The 18,504-nt window shown below is 36.4% G+C and overlaps 1 protein-coding gene across 2 annotated transcripts in view; it reads left to right on the forward strand.

Moving 5' to 3' along the window:
* Positions 1-213: 213 nt before the first annotated feature.
* The window catches only part of MNS1 (meiosis specific nuclear structural 1), a 36,622-nt gene continuing 18,331 nt past the window's right edge, over positions 214-18,504 (forward strand). The window contains exons 1-3 of one of the 2 annotated variants that reach the window (XM_033190013.1): positions 214-384; positions 1,101-1,322; positions 8,834-8,961. In XM_033190013.1, the coding sequence (XP_033045904.1) occupies positions 382-384; positions 1,101-1,322; positions 8,834-8,961 (353 nt within the window). In that variant the 5' untranslated portion in view covers positions 214-381. The remainder of the gene's footprint in view (positions 385-1,100; positions 1,323-8,833; positions 8,962-18,504) is intronic. The other variant, XM_033190014.1, reaches the window with a different exon arrangement.

The following is an 18,504-nucleotide window of genomic DNA, read 5'->3' on the forward strand; positions in this document are numbered from 1 at the left end:
TCTTCGCTCCCAAACCCACTCAAACCAGAGTTCGGCCGCTGGAGGGAAATCGAGTTTCCCTAGCCCACTGCGAAGTGCTTGGGGTCAGGCCGCAATCTGAACGTCCCGCTTTTGTAGTTTAGACCTATAGAAGTAGCCCTCCTGCCCAGTTCCTAAGAAGCTCAATGCCGATTGGATCTTGCCGCGTCCAATGGGAGGCCACGCTCTGCGTGGGTCAGTCTTGGTCGAGCGGAGGGCGCGCAGCTCCACCGTTGCCAGGACGCCGCGTAAACACCCGAGCGCGCGCAGCGAGGTGCCCTCCTAGGGGCTGCTGGCTGCTGCGTTTGCGGTGGGAGGTGGTGGCCGCGGTCCCACGAGAGGGGGTATTTTTCGTCAGCCAAGATGGTGAGCCAGTTGGGGGACTCGAAACTACTTGTTTATTTGTTGATTTAAGTCTAGTTTGGCGCTCATCTGCTTCTAAAAAAGGATTTTAAGTGCTTAATCTGGGCATTAATGGGGAACTTGTATTTGCTTTCGGAGGCCTCAGGTGCTATTAGAAGGGACGGTCGCGGTGATTTCCAGGCTTTTTGGCTCTTTTCGGATAGTGTATTAAATACATCTTTAAATCTGCCCAATAGAACCTCTGAAGAAATAAGTAGAAATAAAAGTGTAGGAGAAAGCGAATGGAGAAATAGCAGCAGCGAGCTGACCTGTTACACTTATATTAGGAAAACCTGAGCAGCTTCTGAACAGCACTTTATGGCCCTGTGTGGTAGTCGTGGTGGTGGTGGTGGGTGGAATGAGGGGAGGAGAAATTCCCGGGTGGTAGTAAGGATGTGGGTCTGTAGGGTGCGATTAATCCTAGTACAGCTATTTTTTAGCTGCAGAAACTTGGGTAAAGTTACTTTTCATGTTTCATCCATAAAATAGGAAATAATAGCAGTACCTCTTTGATTGATATGTGAACATATTTATCTACCACGTTTACTTTTTATTCGGTATACTCCTTTGAATTTAGGAAGGAAGCCAGGCTCTTTGTATCCTTTGTTACTAAGGTTTATATCAATTTTTTTTTAGATTTTGGAATATCAAAATACGCATCTTTCTTTCTTCCATCGTAGGCTTCCAAAAGGAGAAATATGAGCTGTAGTGAAAGGCATCAGAAATTAGTAGATGAAAACTACTGCAAGAAATTACATGTCCAAGCGCTAAAAAACATCAACAGTCAAATCAGGAATCGAATGGTGCAGAATGAAAATGATAACCGTGTTGAGCGCAAGCAGTTTTTCAGATTATTACAAAATGAACAATTTGAGTTGGATATGGAAGAGGCCATTCAAAAGGTAAGTTTTACTATTCATTGTTACATTTTGTTTTCTTGGAAATGATGAAAGTGAGCTGCTAATGCTGGAAATGAGCAGATAAACGGCAGCAGCAGGTAAGGGATGCCGGATTGTGCCTCAGCTCAGTGTAATCGGAAAGAGCTGGGTTTCTGGAGCCGGCCTGTCTTTGAATCCTACTACTGCTATACCTTAGCTACGGACCCTTGAGTAAGTTGCTTTTACTTTTTTTTTTTTTTTTTTTTTTTGAGACGGAGTGTCACTCGGTCACCAAGGTTGCAGTGCAGTGGCACGATCTTGGCTCACTGCAACCTCCGCCTCCGGGGTTCAAGCGATTCTTCTGCCTCAGCCTCCCGAGTAGCTGGGACTACAAGCGCCTGCCACCTCGCCTGGCTAATTTTTTAATTTTTAGTAGAGATGGGGTTTCACCATAATTGACCAGGCTGGTCTGGAACTCCTGACCTCGTGATCTGCCCGCCTCGGCCTCCCAAAGTGCTGATATTATAGGGGTGAGCCACCACGCCCGGCCTGCTTTTTTATGCTTTTTCTATAAAATGGGGAATAATAATAGTACCTCCTACTTAGGATTGTTTTAATAATGAGTTAATACATGCAAGGCCTTTGGAATAATGCCTGATACAGAATAAGCGCTCAGATTTTTTTTTTAACATAAATATGAACTCAGTCATTACTACAAGTTTTGTTCATGTAAGTACAGTTGTGTTGCCTTTACATAAATTTCTAAAAACAAAAGTTTAAGGGTGCCTTTAAAAAATGTACTGAAATTAACGTGTACATTATTAAATGGCAGAAAATGAACACTTTCGTATATCTCAACATTTTAAGGGATTAAGGTGGTAGAAAAGGGAAACTAATAAGAATGGAGACATGACAGAAGTGAATTCTCATAAATACATAAAAGGTATTCTGATATGTCAGTAGTTTTTGAGTACCTGCTGTATGTTAAACATTTTGGAGGATTTTGTGGAGAATAACAAAAGCAAATTTAAAAAATGGTATCCACCCTTTCTGTGTTCCAAATTCAAAAGCTTAGATACGATTTTTTTTTTTTAACTCTGCGAAAGCAGATCTTAGGGGTTGGATATTTTTCCTATTCTTTTTATTATTTTTTCTTTAATCTGAAAGAAAATCCCAGGTATCAACACCAACACTCTCCTACATACTTAAGAATACATCTAACAAAATATGGATGTTTTCTTATATGGAGTACCATACTATTATCTCGCCCATTCCATAAACACATTTCTGTGGTTGTATCAAAAATCTGCTTTTACAGTTGGTTTGTTTTAACCAAGATCCAAGCAAGGTTCATACAGTGTATTTGGTGGTTATGTCTGTTTAAGTCCCTTTTAATTGAAAACAGCCCCTCCTTCACCTTTTTTTTTTGACTTCATGTTTTTAGCTTGTTAAACTAAGCCAGTTGTTTTATCCAGCAGCCCACATTCTGAATATACATGTTTGCTTCCTCATGTTCATTCAATTTATTTCCCTAAATTTATATTTCCTCTAAATAGAACCTAGCCATAAAGACACAATTAGATTGCGGTCCACCTTTTTTGGCGAGAATGCTCCATAGGTGATGCTGTCCTTGTCATTGTGTCACAACAGGGAGCACATGAGGTCTGGTTGTTCCACTTTTAGTGATACCAGTATTGATCAGTGCGTTTAGGGAGACAGTCGTTTTTCCACTGTAAAGATTCCCATAAACTTTCATTTGTGGTTTCACAAAAGAATTTTTTCTTTCATTAGTGGTTACAAAAACTGATTTTCTGATTCTTTTACTCCTTTCACATTTAATTAGCTGAAATTCCTCTGTAAAGAACGTTACCTCGGGCCAGCGCAACTGCTCACCCCTATAATTCTAGCACTTTGGGAGGCCAAGATGGAAGGATCGCTTAAGCCCAGGAGTTCAAGGCTGCAGTGAGCTATGATCTTGCCACTGCACTCCAGCCTGGGTGACAGAGACCCTGTTCCCCTGCCCCTGCCCTGCAAAAAAAAGAAAAGAAAAAAAGAACTTGTATTATTGACTAGGGTTATTTATTCTTACTGAAAAAGGAAACAGTTAATTTTCAGAGTAAGGAGTTGGTGTCCTGTTTTCTTCCATTGGTGTCTACCTATGTTGTGGTTGTTTTTAAAATTTTGTTTTATTTAGTTTTTGATTTTGTCTTTTTAAAAATACCTTTATGGACTAATAGATATTTATGTACTTAATTGCATTTATTATTATTTTTGATGCTCAAATTATCTCATCCTTGGCTAATGGATGCCCTTTTATATTGCCTCTGTCTTTTTTTTTTTTTTTTTTTTTTTTGAGACAGAGTCTTCATCTGTCTCCCAGGCTAGAGTGCAGCTACACCATCTTGGCTCACTGCAACCTCTGCCTTCTGCGTTCAAGAGATTCTCCTCCCTCAGCCTCCCAAGTAGCTGGGATTACAGGCCTGCACCACCATGCTAGGCTAATTTTTGTATTTTTAGTAGAGATGGGATTTCACCATGTTGGCCAGGCTGGTCTTGAACTCCTGACTTCAAGTGATCCGCCTGCCTCGGCCTCCCAAAGTGCTGGGATTACATGTGTCAGCCACTGTGCCCGGCCCTCTGTGCCCTTTTGATAATATTTCCTTAATCTTTGATACCTTCCTTGCTTTCTGTCAAAACAAAATGTTCTAGGCTTGTGATAATTTTATGTGTCAACTTGACTGGGCCTTGGGGTTTCTAGGTATTTGATAAAACATCATTCTGGGTGTTTCTGTAGCTTGTTTTGGATGAGATTAGCATTTAAATCTGTAAACTGAGTATAAAGCACATTGCCCTCTCTAATATAGGTGGGCCTCATCCGATCAGTTGAAGGCCTGAATAGAACAAAAAGATTGACCTTCCTTTGAATAAGACAGAATTCTTCATGCCTGATTGCCTTTCAGCTGGGACATTTGCTTTTTTTCTTGTCATTGAATTCAAACTAAAACATTGTCTCTTTCTGGGTCTTGAGCCTGCTGGTTCTGAGGTTTTAGGACTCAAATTAGAACAAAACCATTAGTTCTTCAGCTTGCCAGCTCACCTGGCAGATCTTAGAACTTGTCTGCCTTCATAATCACTCACTCTAGAGAACGCTGACAAATACAAAGCTTATCTCTTATATTTCTTGTCATACACCTGGAATCAGCCATTGTGCCAGGAAGCCCTGTTATCATTTAGTGGAAATAATATTTCAAGAAAATTTGGGTGCTTGGTTTACTCATAATTCTTGGGTTATAATTGCTTCCAGGTCTCTTCAGTGAACAATCTTGGAAATATGCATATTTTTAACTTTTTATTTTGAGATAAGTTTAGATTTATAGGAGAGTTGCAAAAATAGTGTAGAGAATTTGCATATACCCTTCACGTGACTACTTCTTAACATCTTATGTAGATGAAAATCATAGAAAAGTTACCAAAATGGAGAATTTAGCTTTGATAGAATACTGTTAACTATGAGATTTATTCAGATTTCATCAGTTTGTCCACTAATGTCTTTTTTTGCTAGTTGAGGACCACAGATTGCATTTAGTTGTCATGTCTCCTTAGTTTTTAGCCTTGAGAGGAATATGACTATGTCCTGAGTCACATAGCATGCTGCTACAACTTCTGCTTTTCCAATTACAGATTAAATCCTCCTTATTCTTGTTCTGTAAATGATTAGGAAAGACACCAGAGATAAGACCCCTCAAGATCATTACCCTTTCTCATGGAATGTTCCTTGGAATGCAACTAATTAAATTGCTATAATATATACACTGACCTTATATGGAAAATGTTGCAACCCTGTTAAGCTTCTCTATCTCTGCCTATATAAGTGAAACCTTAACTTCCCCACGTTGGAACAATGACCCATTATTTTGCAGTTTGCGTTTCCTGAGTGACTATCCTCAAGCTTTGCACTTGAATAAACTATAGTCATATACACACACACACACATATATATGTATTTTTTTTTTTTTTTTTTTTGAGGCAGAGTTTTGCTCTTGTTGCCCGGGCTGGAGTGCAATGGCACAATCTTGGCTCACTGCAACCTCTGCCTCCTGGGTTCAAGTGATTCTCCTGCCTCAGCCTTCCAAGGAGCTGGGATTATAGGCATGCGCCACCACGCCCGGCTAATTCTGTATTTTTAGTAGAGATGGGGTTTCTCCATGTTGGTCAGGCTGATCTCCAACTCCCAACCTGAGATGATCTGTCCTCCTCCGCCTCCCGAAGTGCTGGGATTACAGGCATGAGCCACTGTGCCTGGCCAGTCATTGTTTCTCCTCCATTCTTTGTCTCCTCTAGTTTGTAAGAATTCTTCGCTTTTTCCTGTCTTTCATGACCTTGACAATTTTGAAGAGTACACGTTAGTTGCTGTAGTAGTTTTCAATTGCTAAGTAACAAATTACCACAAACTTAGCAGCTTAAAACAACACCCATTTATTATCTCAGTTTCTGCAAGTCAGAAATCTAGGTGTGGTGTAGCTGGATTCTAAATATATTCCTGAGAGATAATTGAAGACATATATCTACATAAAAACTCATACATGAGTTTCTATAGCAGCATTATTCATAACACCCAAAAAGTAGAAACAACCCAGATGCCAATCAGCTGATAAATGGATAAACAAAATGTGTTACATCTATACAATGGAATATTACACAGCCATAAAAAGGAAAGAATTACTGATACATGCTACAACATGTATGAACCTTAAAAACATTATGCTAAGTGGAATAAACCAGATACAAAAGGCCACATATTGTGTGAATTCATTTATATGAAATATCCAGAATATGCAAATCCATAGAGACAAAAAATAGATTAGTGGGTGGCAGGGATTGGGGGAAAAGGTGAGAGGAATAGTGAGTGACTGCTAGTAGGTTACAGGTTTCTTTTGGGGTGATGTAAATATTCTGGAGTGTTGACATTTTATGCCACACACAAATGTAGACACGGATGTGCTATATATAGTGTGTACACACAATCATCTATATAGATCTATGGCATTTATTAAAATATATAATATTTATAACATATGGCAGCTTTATAGCTGCCATAGCACAAATGTTTATAATATGTAGCAGAATTATTCATAAATGTCAAAATTTAGAAGCAGCCAAGATGTCCTTCAATAGATAATGGATAAACTGTGATACATCCAGATAATGGAATATTATTCAGTGCCAAAATGAAATGAGCTATGAAGCCATGAAAAGATGTGGAGGAACTTTAAATGCATATTACTAAGTGAAAGAAGCCAGTCCAAAAAGGCTCCATTCTGTATAATTCCAACTATGTGATGTATAATTCCAACTATGTGACATTCTGGGAAAGGCAAAACTATGGAAACAGTAAAAATGTAAGTTGTTTTTAGGATTTTAGGTGAGGAAGGTTTGAATAGACAGACCACAGAGGATTTTTAGGGTAGTAAAATGATTGTGTACAATACTATTATGGTAGATACATATGATTATGGATTGCCAAAACCCATAGAATGTGTACCACCAAGAATGAACCTTAATGTAAACTATGGACTTTGGGTGATAATGATGCATAGGTTTAAGTAATGTAAATACAGCTTTATTGAGTGTAACAAATGTACAGTCTAATGGAGGAGGTTGACAGTAGGGGAGGCTGAGCATGTGTGGGGACAGGGAGTATATGGGAACTCTGTGTACTTTCTGCTCAATTTTGTTGTGAACCCAAAACTTCAAAGTCAAAGTCTATTTTTTTTAAGGATCTGGAACGAAATAGTGGTTATAGACACACAATATTGTGAATATACAAAATCATTGAATTGTGAATTGTAAAAGGTGAATTTTATGCTATATGAATTATGTTTCAATTATTAAAAAATAACATGTACCAAGAATGTTACATAAATAGCATCAAACTGTATGTAATCTTTTGGAATTAGCTTTTTTCACTTAGCATAGTTCCTGGAGATTCATCCAAGTTTTGCTTGCATTCTTTTTTATTGCTTCATTTCTTTTTATTGCTGAGTACTATCCCATAGTATGGATGTACCACAGTTTGACCATTCACAGGATGAAGGATGTCTTGAGTATTTTCAGTATTGGCTATTATGAATAAATCTGCTGCAAACATTTGTATACGGGTTTTTAAATAAAAAGTTTTCATTTCCCTGGGGTAAATGGTTAAGAGGTACAGTTGTTGAGTTGTATGATAATTGCATGGAGACTTTTTTTTTTTTTTAAAGAGACACGATCTTGTTCTGTTGCCCAGCTGGAGTGCAGTGGCGTGATCATGGCTTACTGCAGCCTTGAACTCCTGGTCTCAGGTGGTCCTCCCACCTCAACCTCCTAATGTAGCCAGAACTACAGATTTGTGCCACCACACCTGACTAATTTTCTGTAAAGACGGCATCTCTCTATGTTGCCCAGGCTGGTCTCAAACTCCTGGCCTTAAGGATCCTCCTGCCTTAGCCTCCCAGAGTACTGGGATTACAGGTGTAAGCCACAGCACTCAGCTGCATGTTAGTTTTATATCAAACTATCAAGCTGATTTTCAGAATGCCTGTACCATTTTACATTCCCACGCAGCAATACATGAGTAATAGTTTCTTGCCAACATCTGGTGTTGGCACTGTTTTTTGTTTTAGCCATTCCAATAGGTACGTACTAATATCTCATTGTAATTTTAATTTGCATTTCTTGATGGCTAATGATGTTGAACGTCTTTTCATGTGTTTTCATTAGATACTGAATTTAATCAAGCCAAGATCTTTCTGCCATTTTACAGGAAATATAAAAGAGAAATAAGTTCAGTGATATATCCTGGGGAAGCAGTCAGTCAAATGCAAAATGTAGAACATTCTACAGGATGTATGTCCTAATTTCTATAATAAATCAGTGGCTTGGGGGAAGAATGTATGTTGAGAGGTGATTGTTACAGAATATATAAGAGACTTAAGAAAAATAATAATTAGATGCAATATGTGGATCTTGTTTGGATTTTGATTTGAGCAAACCAACTAGAAAAGTATCTTGAAACAACTGGGGAAGCTTGAATATGGACATGGTATTAGACATTAAGGAATTATTGTTAATTAGACATGTTGACGACATGATTGTTTTAAAAAATTCTGATCAGGTAGATATTTGTACTGAATTATTTACATGGTAAATGACATGATGTCTAGGATTGTTTTAAAACACCCTAGCAGAAAAAGGGAAAAAAGAGTGAAATGGAAGGTAGAGAAAAAAGATTAGCAGAATGTTGACAGTTTTTGAAAACATGGGTGGTGGGTACCTGAGAGTGTACTTTAATATTCTTCTTGCTATTGGCAATACTTGAAATTTTCCATGATAAAATGTTTTGAAAAAGTATTTATTAAAACAACATTTTGTATTTTAAAATAAAACATCAATTGTTGGCCTTAAGGAATTTAGTTTTCTGTTATAAAACAAATTCAACCTTGATGAAAAAAATCTGATTCTAGAGCACAAACAACAAAGTTACATTTTTCCTTCAGGCAGAAGAAAACAAGAGATTGAAAGAACTCCAGCTCAAACAAGAAGAAAAACTGGCTATGGAATTGGCAAAACTAAAACATGAAAGTCTAAAGGACGAAAAGATGAGGCAACAAGTAAGAGAAAACAGGTATCTTGGTTTCTCTAAATTTCATTTATTTAGTCTTTATCTTTAAACTCTTACATAATTCTTAGCGCCTGAAAGTGAAATTTCTTTGTTTATATCTTTTCACTTAGTTAATATTTTGCCTGAAAATACTTATTGCTTTAAGTTCTATAAATATTTATTTGAGAAAATAAGTTGTATTCATGGAAGTACGAATATTTACAGTGAAAAATAAGTATCAGTCCCCCTGCTCTTTCCTTTACGCATAACTTTTAAAATGACCTCTTATAAAAAATGAATTCCTAATCTTAAGAGAAACCTTAGGTAATAACTAGTTTAATTTTATACCTCTACATACATTTCCTACAGTATTTCTGGAAGGACTTGAGCCTGTGTTTCAGTACCTCTAGTAACTGCAGTAGGAACTTTTTAAAAGTTTAATGTTAAATAATCTTCCCCCCCCCATTGTTTTAAAATTAATTTCTCTGTAACTTCATGCATCTATCTTCTTTAGGATGTCCTTTCATACATTTGAACACACTAAGTGTTTTCTTCTGTAAGTTAACTATCCCTTATTCCTTCAGTTGTTTCTTATATAACCTGGCTTTAAGTTTATTCATCATCCTGGTTTCTTCTCTGATTACAGTTTAAATTATTAGTGTTCCTTAGTGGCCCCCACCCTTCTGTATAATACTCCAGGAAAGACTGCCAGCTACTCCAGATGACAGGACATTATTCTAGAATGTTTCTTGATCCTGCCTAAGGTCGAATTACTTTTTAGGAACAGCCTTGTCACAGTGTTCATCAAAACTCAGGGCCAAGTAAATGCTAATCATATACTTATGTAATTGAATATATTGGAAATTTACTTTGATAGTTATTACATTTTATCTTAATTGAGCAGGATATCTACAGAATATTACAGGAACCATGGATGCGCTTCAGGGATTTTTGAACCTTGTTAAATTACATTAATATGTTTGGCAAATGTATCCATGTGTATTTTTCTGGCTCCACAACTCTAATCAGATTCTCTAAGAGATTACTGATCCTTAGAAAAGAAATTTAGAATTACTGCTAAAATCTGCATATTGTTCTAGTCTCATACTATCTTTTTGGACCCTAATTCTCCAGTCATCATTAGCTGTTACTCATGGTTTTTTTAATCACCTGAAGATGAAATATTTCTTATCTCTAATTCACTGAAAACAAGAATTAAATAGAAGAGCTTTTCACTTGTAGCAATTGCAGATTAGGTTATTCAGATAAGTATTCCTCCTGAGAAAACGTCTAGGGAAAGCATAAAATTAAGATCTGTGAAAGGAAGGAAACCAGAATGTGAGCTTGGCATTTGTAGTGGCATTTCCTCTAGAGGTTTCTGCTGATTCCAAAAAATGGCTGAGAGTTAAGTGAAGCAGAGCTTGGCCAATAAGCATACGGCAGTATGTTCAACAGCGTTCTACAAGCTGTACACTTAAGATTTGTGCACTTTAGTGTGTGTTTTACTTCAATAATACAGAATTAGATTTTATTAGATAGACATAGATTAAGGGATAATCCGTGAAAAGGTTCTGGAAAATATTCAGAATAAAGCATGGAGAGACAAAAGGACAGAAAAATACAGATGAGAATTTAAAAGAGGTATGGGCTATGGTACAAAATTCTAGCAGATGTATTAATATAATTTTAGTCTTGGTAGAGAGGTGAAAGAGGATAATACAGAAGCATTATTTGAAGAGATGCTGGCCAGGAATTTTCAGAAAATTGTAAGTAATGAAAACTATACTTTCAATAATCCTAATAAAACTTTTAAAATCCAACAGTAATAGAAAATCATAAAAAAAGCAGCCAGAACAAAAAAGATTATTACCTCCAAAGAGACAACAGTAAGAAGTATGACTTAATCCTGAATAGAAACAGTTGAAATTAAAAGATAGCAGATTTACCTGGGTATGAAAAAAATAGAATGAACGAGTAAGACCTAGTATTTGATAGCACAACAGGGTAACTAGAGTCAGTAATAATTTCACTGGACATTTAAAAATAACTGAAAGAGTATAATTTGATTATTTGTAACACAAAGGATAAATGCTTGAGGGGATTGATACCTCATTTTCCATGATGTGATTATTATGCATTGCATGCCTACATCAAAACATCTCATGTACCCCATAAATATATACAAATATATACTGTGTACCCACAAAAACTAAAAGGAAAAAAGTGCTTGAGTATATACAAAAAAATTTACAAATCACCCAGAATTGTATACCTTGTGAAAAATTTTTTCAAACCAATTCATTCAGTTGAGTACTCTTTCACATAGAGTATGCTCCCTTTCAGCAGTGTCAGAATTGCTAAGAGTTTTTTATTTTGTGCAAAAGCCATACTAAAATTTTGACTGTCATGCAGAAATGGACCATATTTCAAATTGGTATATTAATGTGCAAATTGGCAGGTCTAAATTCAGGGAAATGCTCTGGTGCTTAAAATGTATCCTAATTTATTTAAAATCACCTATATTAAGATTAAGCTTTTTTAATGTAAAAGAAATTAATTTTTTAAATGCATGGCACATTTAAAAAATCTTTGAAGTTTATTTTGAAAATATTTCTTTGAGCTCAGAAATGATAAGACTCCTGTTAATTGATTTTGGAACACATGGTTTTGTACTCCAAGAAAGTACTTAAAGGATAATTTAACTTTAGTGCTGTTTTTAACTGGAGTTGGGAAACTTACTGTTTATTTTCAGGAATCCTATTTTAAATTATGGCACTAAACAATTAGTAGTTATAATTAATTGCCCAATTAATTAAATGTATTTATTACACAGTTAACACATACTGTTATGAAAGCAAAAGCAAGTACCTCATATCTCATTTATATTTAAGGTCAGTAAAAACCATTTCAAAGAAAAGACAGACACAGTTTTTCCTTCTTAATACTATTACCATTACCTTGCTAATACCAGTACAATTATGTTCTGGACTGATAATCAAGCTGTTAATTCATAAAATAGATGAGATGAATTAAAAGAGCACAAAATAACATTTTCTGATAATGTTATTCTCAGAAATAACAGAAGATTGATCACCAGTACTCCTGCATTAAAGGGAATACTAGCAGTTCTTCATTAGGTATTGATAGAAGAAGAAAAATGATCCCAAGCTTAATTTTGGAACTGCAAGAGGTACATATGTAGTAAATTTCGGTGAAATTTGAATGTATAAAACATTATGTCTTTTGGGAATTAAAACATGTACGAGTTAAAAATATGACAAAAATGAGATAGGAAGTAAATGAAGTTAAAGTCAAGAATCTTGCATTGTCAAATAATAATGGATAAATTTATTCTCCTGGAAGCAAACATGCTGTAATATCTGTAATAAAAATTTGGAAAAGAAAATATAACTGACTAATAGAGAATAAAATGTGATAATGGGAATTGATGATTCCAAAAAAGTCATGTAAAAAAGAGTTAACATAGCAGGCTTGAGGCTGCTATCTTAGAAAGTCCTGCTTGTAAGTTTGGTCCTTGGGTGGTGTCTGGAAACTGGGCTTTTGAGAAGTTTCTTACCACCTTAACTGCTAAGAGCGACTCACTGTGCCTAAACTGTGAAAACAATATGGATTATACTGAAAACCCATTTTCTTTCTGGGAGTCTGAGATACTGGTACATTTTAAGTAGAGGGTGCCCCCCAATTAGAACCCTGGGCACTGAGTCTGTGATGAGCTCTAATGGTGTCTGGCAGACATTTCACACGTCACAACTCATTGCTGGGGAATTAAGCATATCCTGTGTGTTTCCACAGGTAGAGGCCTTTTCCACCTAGTTTTCTCTGGATTTCACCCCATGTGCCTTTTTCCTTTGCCAATTTTGCTGTGTATCCTTTCTTTAAAGTAAATCATAGCCGTTGAGTATAACTATATGCTGAGTCCTGTATCCTCCTAGTGAATCATCTAACCTGATGGTGGTCTTGGGAACCCCCAACACAGAAGCAAAAGCGAGAGAAGAGAGAACACAGGACAGGGAGGACAAGTAGAAAGAAGATACAAGCTTGTAAATGGAAACCCAATTATATTAGTAGTTATAGTAAACATATTTGAACCATTTACCAAAATTGATGAAATGTTGTATCAGAATAAAAATAGCAACAGATTTTCAGAGGAATCAATTTATACACAGTATTTTCTCTGTCCGTAGTGGAATTAAACTAGATGTAAGCAATTAAAAAAAAAAAAAAAAACTAGGCAATCTTTATATGCTTAGGTATTTAAAAATGTGCTTCTACCTTACCCTTTGGTCAAAAAGTACAGCTGCTCCTTGATGTACGATGGATTCATGTCCCAATAAACTACATTTCCAATTTATGACAGGTTTATTGGGATGCATCCCCATCGTAAATTGAGGAACCTACTGTGAATGCATATGGTTTTCTCACCATTGTAAAGTCAAACCATCATTAGTCAGAGACTGTCTATAATCCAAATTGAAATTAGAAAGTATTTTTAACAGAATAATAATGAAAATACCACATAGTGAAAGTGGCAGGATTGGATTGACATTAGCAAAATAGCAGAGTAGGCAGCTCCCAGCTCCCAGCCCATCCCTCCACCAGAAACATCAGAAAACAAGCAGAAACTCTCCGAACCAATTTTATAAGAACTTTAGACAGCATTCAAAGGTTTACTGCAATCAAGCGAATGCTGAAACAAGAAAAAGCCTAAAAATGGTAGGAAAGTTTTGTGGTATCTTCACTTGCCCTTTCCTCATTCTCTCCTAGCTCAGAGGCAGGTAGTCCTTGTTCCCAGTGTAGGACCTTGGTCCCTGTTTCAGGAGGAGCAGAGCAGATCTTATTCACAAATTGTTGGGCATGTCTGTTCTAACCTACCTTGGAGCTACCTGAAAACCTAACACAAGGCACCTGTTTTACCTCACTCAGAACTCATTTAGGCCAGAAGGACAAATTGTATCTCTGACAAGGATTTAGTATCTGAAATATATAAAGAACTCATACAATTCAATAATTTTAAAAACCCAGTTCATAAATGGACAAAGAACTTAGACGTTTCTCTAAAGAAGATGTTCAGTGAATGATAAGTACATGAAAATATACTCAACATTATTTGTCATTAGGGAAATGTAAATCAAAACCACAAGAAGAAACTGTTTCACATCTAATAGGCAATTTTAATAAAAGTAGTGGAAAATAATAGGTATTGCCAAGAAAGTGGAAAAATTGGAACCCTCAGAAGTTGCTGGTAGAACTGTAAAATGATGGAGGTGCTATGGGAAAAAGTTAAACATAGGATTACCATATGAGCCAGCAATTCCAATCCTAGGTATAAATATACAAAAAATTCAATAGTGAGACTTAAATGGATACTTGTATACAAGCATTTGGTGCAGCATTATTTACAATAGCGAAAATGTTGAAACAACCTGAATGTCTATCAGATAGGTAGATAAACAAAGTGCAGCATATATACACTATACAATATCCTTCAGTTATAAAAAAATAATGAAGCACTGATACATGCTAAAACATGAGTGAACCTTGAAAACATTATGCTAAGTAAGCCAGACATAAAAGGACAAGTATTGTATAATTCCACTTCTGTGAAATACCTAGAATAGGCCAATAGACAAAATGTAGATTAGGAATTACCAGGGGTTAGGGAGAGGGAAGAATGGGGAGTTATTGTTTAAGAGGCACAGCATTTCGCTTTGAGGGGAATGAAAAAGTTTTGGAAATAGTGTTGATGATTGCAGATCACTGTGAATGTAATTAACACCACTGAGTTGTACATTTAAAAATGGCTAGGATGGCAAATTTTTGTTACCTATATTTTCACACGGTAAAAAATGGTATAGAGCTAAAAAAAAAAAAGAAAGAAACCAACTTCTGGCATATAGTTAAGGCTGTTCCTCAAGGGTAGGTCTTAATCTGAAATAACTATATTAGAAAGGAAGACTCCATCTGGAATTATTAGAAAACGAACTGCAAATTCTCTTCTGGAATGATTACAAAAAGAAAGTAGGAGGAAGGCAATAATAAACATAAGAGCAGAAACGAATGAGTTAGAATATAAACAGAGTAGAATAAATAAAGCCAAGAATTGTGCCATAAAAAGGTGAATAAAATTGATGACCCCTTGGTAGGAATGATAGAGTAAAAGGGAATGCACAAATAACTAGTTTTTGGAATGGATAATGGGATATCACTATAGATCATACAAACACTTAATGGACCAAAGCAGGATATTGCAAACAATTTTGTGAAAATAAATTTGAAAATGTAGATGAAATAGATAAATTCTTAGCACATTTTACCAAACTGATTGGCACAAGAAGAAATAGCTAAATGTTCCTATAACTTTTAAAGATATTGCATCTGTAATTTAACCTTGTCCACAAATAAACCTACAGGGCTATGTGAATTTTACCATTCAGGACAAAGTAACACCAGTCTTACATAGTTCTGTAGAACAGAAAAAGAGGAAGCACTTCCCAATTTGTTTTAATCAGATCAGTACCTGAATAGGATATTATGAGAAACCTGCAGACTAATCTCTCTCATGAATTTAGCTCCTGTAATCTGAAGTATTAGTCAATATGAAGTCCAGTGCTGTATAAGAAAGATAAATCATCCTGACCAAATTTAATTTATTCCAGGAATGCAAAGGTGGTTTAACATTTTTAAAAGTCAGTAAATGTAATTCATTTTATTAAAAATTATATGATTAGAAAAAGACCATTGATATGAATCATCACTCTATGATTTTAAAAAAAAGAGTGTAGCAAACTAGGGATAAAGGGAATTTACGGCAATATTACCCTTAATAGCAAAATGTTAAACACTTTTCCTCTGACATTGAAAAGAAGACAGCGATGCCTGCTCTGACAACTTCTAGTCATCTTTGTATTATACATACTAATCAGTGCAGTAGGGCAAGAAAAAGCAAAGACAGGTGCCAGGATTGGCAGTAAAGGAATAAAACTTTAATTATTCACAGATGATATGATTATATGTGTAGAAAATCCAAAAGCATCTACAAATAGCTGGATGCAGTGGCTCATGCCTGTAGTCCCAGCACTTTGCAAGGCCAAGGTGGGTGGATCACCTGAGGTCAGGAGTTTGAAACCAGCCTAGCCAACATGGTGTAATTCCATCTGTACTCAAAACACAAAAAATTAACTGGGCATGGTGGCACACAACTGTAGTCCCAGCTACTCGGGAGGCTGAGACGGGAGAATTACGTGAACCTGGGTGGCGGAGCTTGCAGTGAGCTGAGATCACACCACTGCACTCCAGCCTGAGTGACAGAGCAAGACTCCGTCTCCACACACACAAAAAAAGAAAGAATCTAAAAATAAGAATAATAAATCATTCTACCAAAAAAGTATATGCACTTATATGTTTACTGCTGTGCTATTCATAATAGCAAAGACATGGAATCAATCCAGTTGCCCATCAGTGGGAAATTGGATGAAGAAAATGTGGTACATATATACCATGGAATACTCTACAGCCATTAAAAGAATGAAATTATGTCCCTTGCAGAAACATGGATGGAGCTGGAGGCTGTTATCCTAAGCAAATTAATGAAGTAACAGAAAACCAAATACTGCATATTCTTACTTATAGGTGGGAGCTAAACATTGATTACACATAGACATATATGGGAACAATAGACACTGTGGACTACGAGAGGGTGAAGGAGGAGTGGGTTAAAAAACAACCCATTTGATTCTGTGCTCACTACCTGGGTGACAGGAGCTGTACTCCAAACCTCAGTATCACACAATATTCCCATGTAACAAATCTGCACATGTACCCCCAGTATCTAGAAGTTGAAATAAAAACTTAAAAACCACTTTAGTAGACAGTTTGGCAGCTTCTTAAAAAGCTGAACATGCGTATAAGAATGCTTGTGATTTTTGCACATTAATTTTATATCCTGAGACTTTGCTGAAGTTGCTTATCAGCTTAAGGAGATTTTGGGCTGAGACAATGGGGTTTTCTAAATATACAATCATGTCATCTGCAAACAGGGACAATTTGACTTCTTCTTTTCCTAACTGGATACCCTTGATTTCTTTCTCTTGCCTGATTGCCCTGGCCAGAACTTCCACCACTATGTTGAATAGGAGTGGTGAGAGAGGGCATCCCTGTCTTGTGCCAGTTTTCAAAGGGAATTTTTCCAGTTTTTGCCCATTCAGTATGATATTGGCTGTGGGTTTGTCATAAATAGCTCTTATTATTTTGAGGTACGTTCCATCAATACCGAATTTATTGAGCGTTTTTAGCATGAAGGGCTGTTGAATTTTGTCAAAAGCCTTTTCTGCATCTATTGAGATAATCATGTGGTTCTTGTCTTTGGTTCTGTTTACATGCTGGATTATGTTTATTGATTTGTGAATATTGAACCAGCCTTGCATCCCAGGGATGAAGCCCACTTGATCATGGTGGATAAGCTTTTTGATGTGCTGCTGAATCCGGTTTGCCAGTATTTTATTGAGGATTTTTGCATCGATGTTCATCAGGGATATTGGTCTAAAATTCTCTTTTTTTGTTGTGTTTCTGCCAGGCTTTGGTATCAGGATGACGCTGGCCTCATAAAATGAGTTAGGGAGGATTCCCTCTTTTTCTATTGATTGGAATAGTTTCAGAAGGAATGGTACCAGCTCCTCCTTGTACCTCTGGTAGAATTCAGCTGTGAATCCATCTGGTCCTGGACTTTTTTTGGTTGGTAGGCTATTAATTATTGCCTCAATTTCAGAGCCTGCTATTGGTCTATTCAGGGATTCAAGCTACCAATGAGTTTCTTCACAGAATTGGAAAAAACTGCTTTAAAGTTCATATGGAACCAAAAAAGAGCCCGCATTGCCAAGACAATCCTAAGTCAAAAGAACAAAGCTGGAGGCATCACGCTACCTGACTTCAAACTATACTACAAGGCTACAGTAACCAAAACAGCATGGTACTGGTACCAAAACAGAGATATAGACCAATGGAACAGAACAGAGTCCTCAGAAATAATACCACACATCTACAGCCATCTGATCTTTGACAAACCTGAGAGAAACAAGAAATGGGGAAAGGATTCCCTATTTAATAAATGGTGCTGGGAAAATTGGCTAGCCATAAGTAGAAAGCTGAAACTGGATCCTTTCCTTACTCCTTATACGAAGATTAATTCAAGATGGATTAGAGACTTAAATGTTAGACCTAATACCATAAAAACCCTAGAAGAAAACCTAGGTAGTACCATTCAGGAAATAGGCATGGGCAAGGACTTCATGTCTAAAACACCAAAAGCAACGGCAACAAAAGCAAAAATTGACAACTGGGATCTAATGAAACTAAAGAGCTTCTGCACAGCAAAAGAAACTACCATCAGAGTGAACAGGCAACCTACAGAATGGGAGAAAATTTTTGCAATCTACTCATCTGACAAAGGGCTAATATCCAGAACCTACAAAGAACTCAAATTTACAAGAAAAAAACAACCCCATCAAAAAGTGGGCAAAGGATATGAACAGACATTTCTCAAAAGAAGAC

This window comes from Trachypithecus francoisi, unplaced genomic scaffold (assembly GCF_009764315.1).
Source record: "Trachypithecus francoisi isolate TF-2019V2 unplaced genomic scaffold, Tfra_2.0 Lachesis_group3, whole genome shotgun sequence".
In the NCBI taxonomy this organism is placed as follows: Eukaryota; Metazoa; Chordata; class Mammalia; order Primates; family Cercopithecidae; genus Trachypithecus; species Trachypithecus francoisi.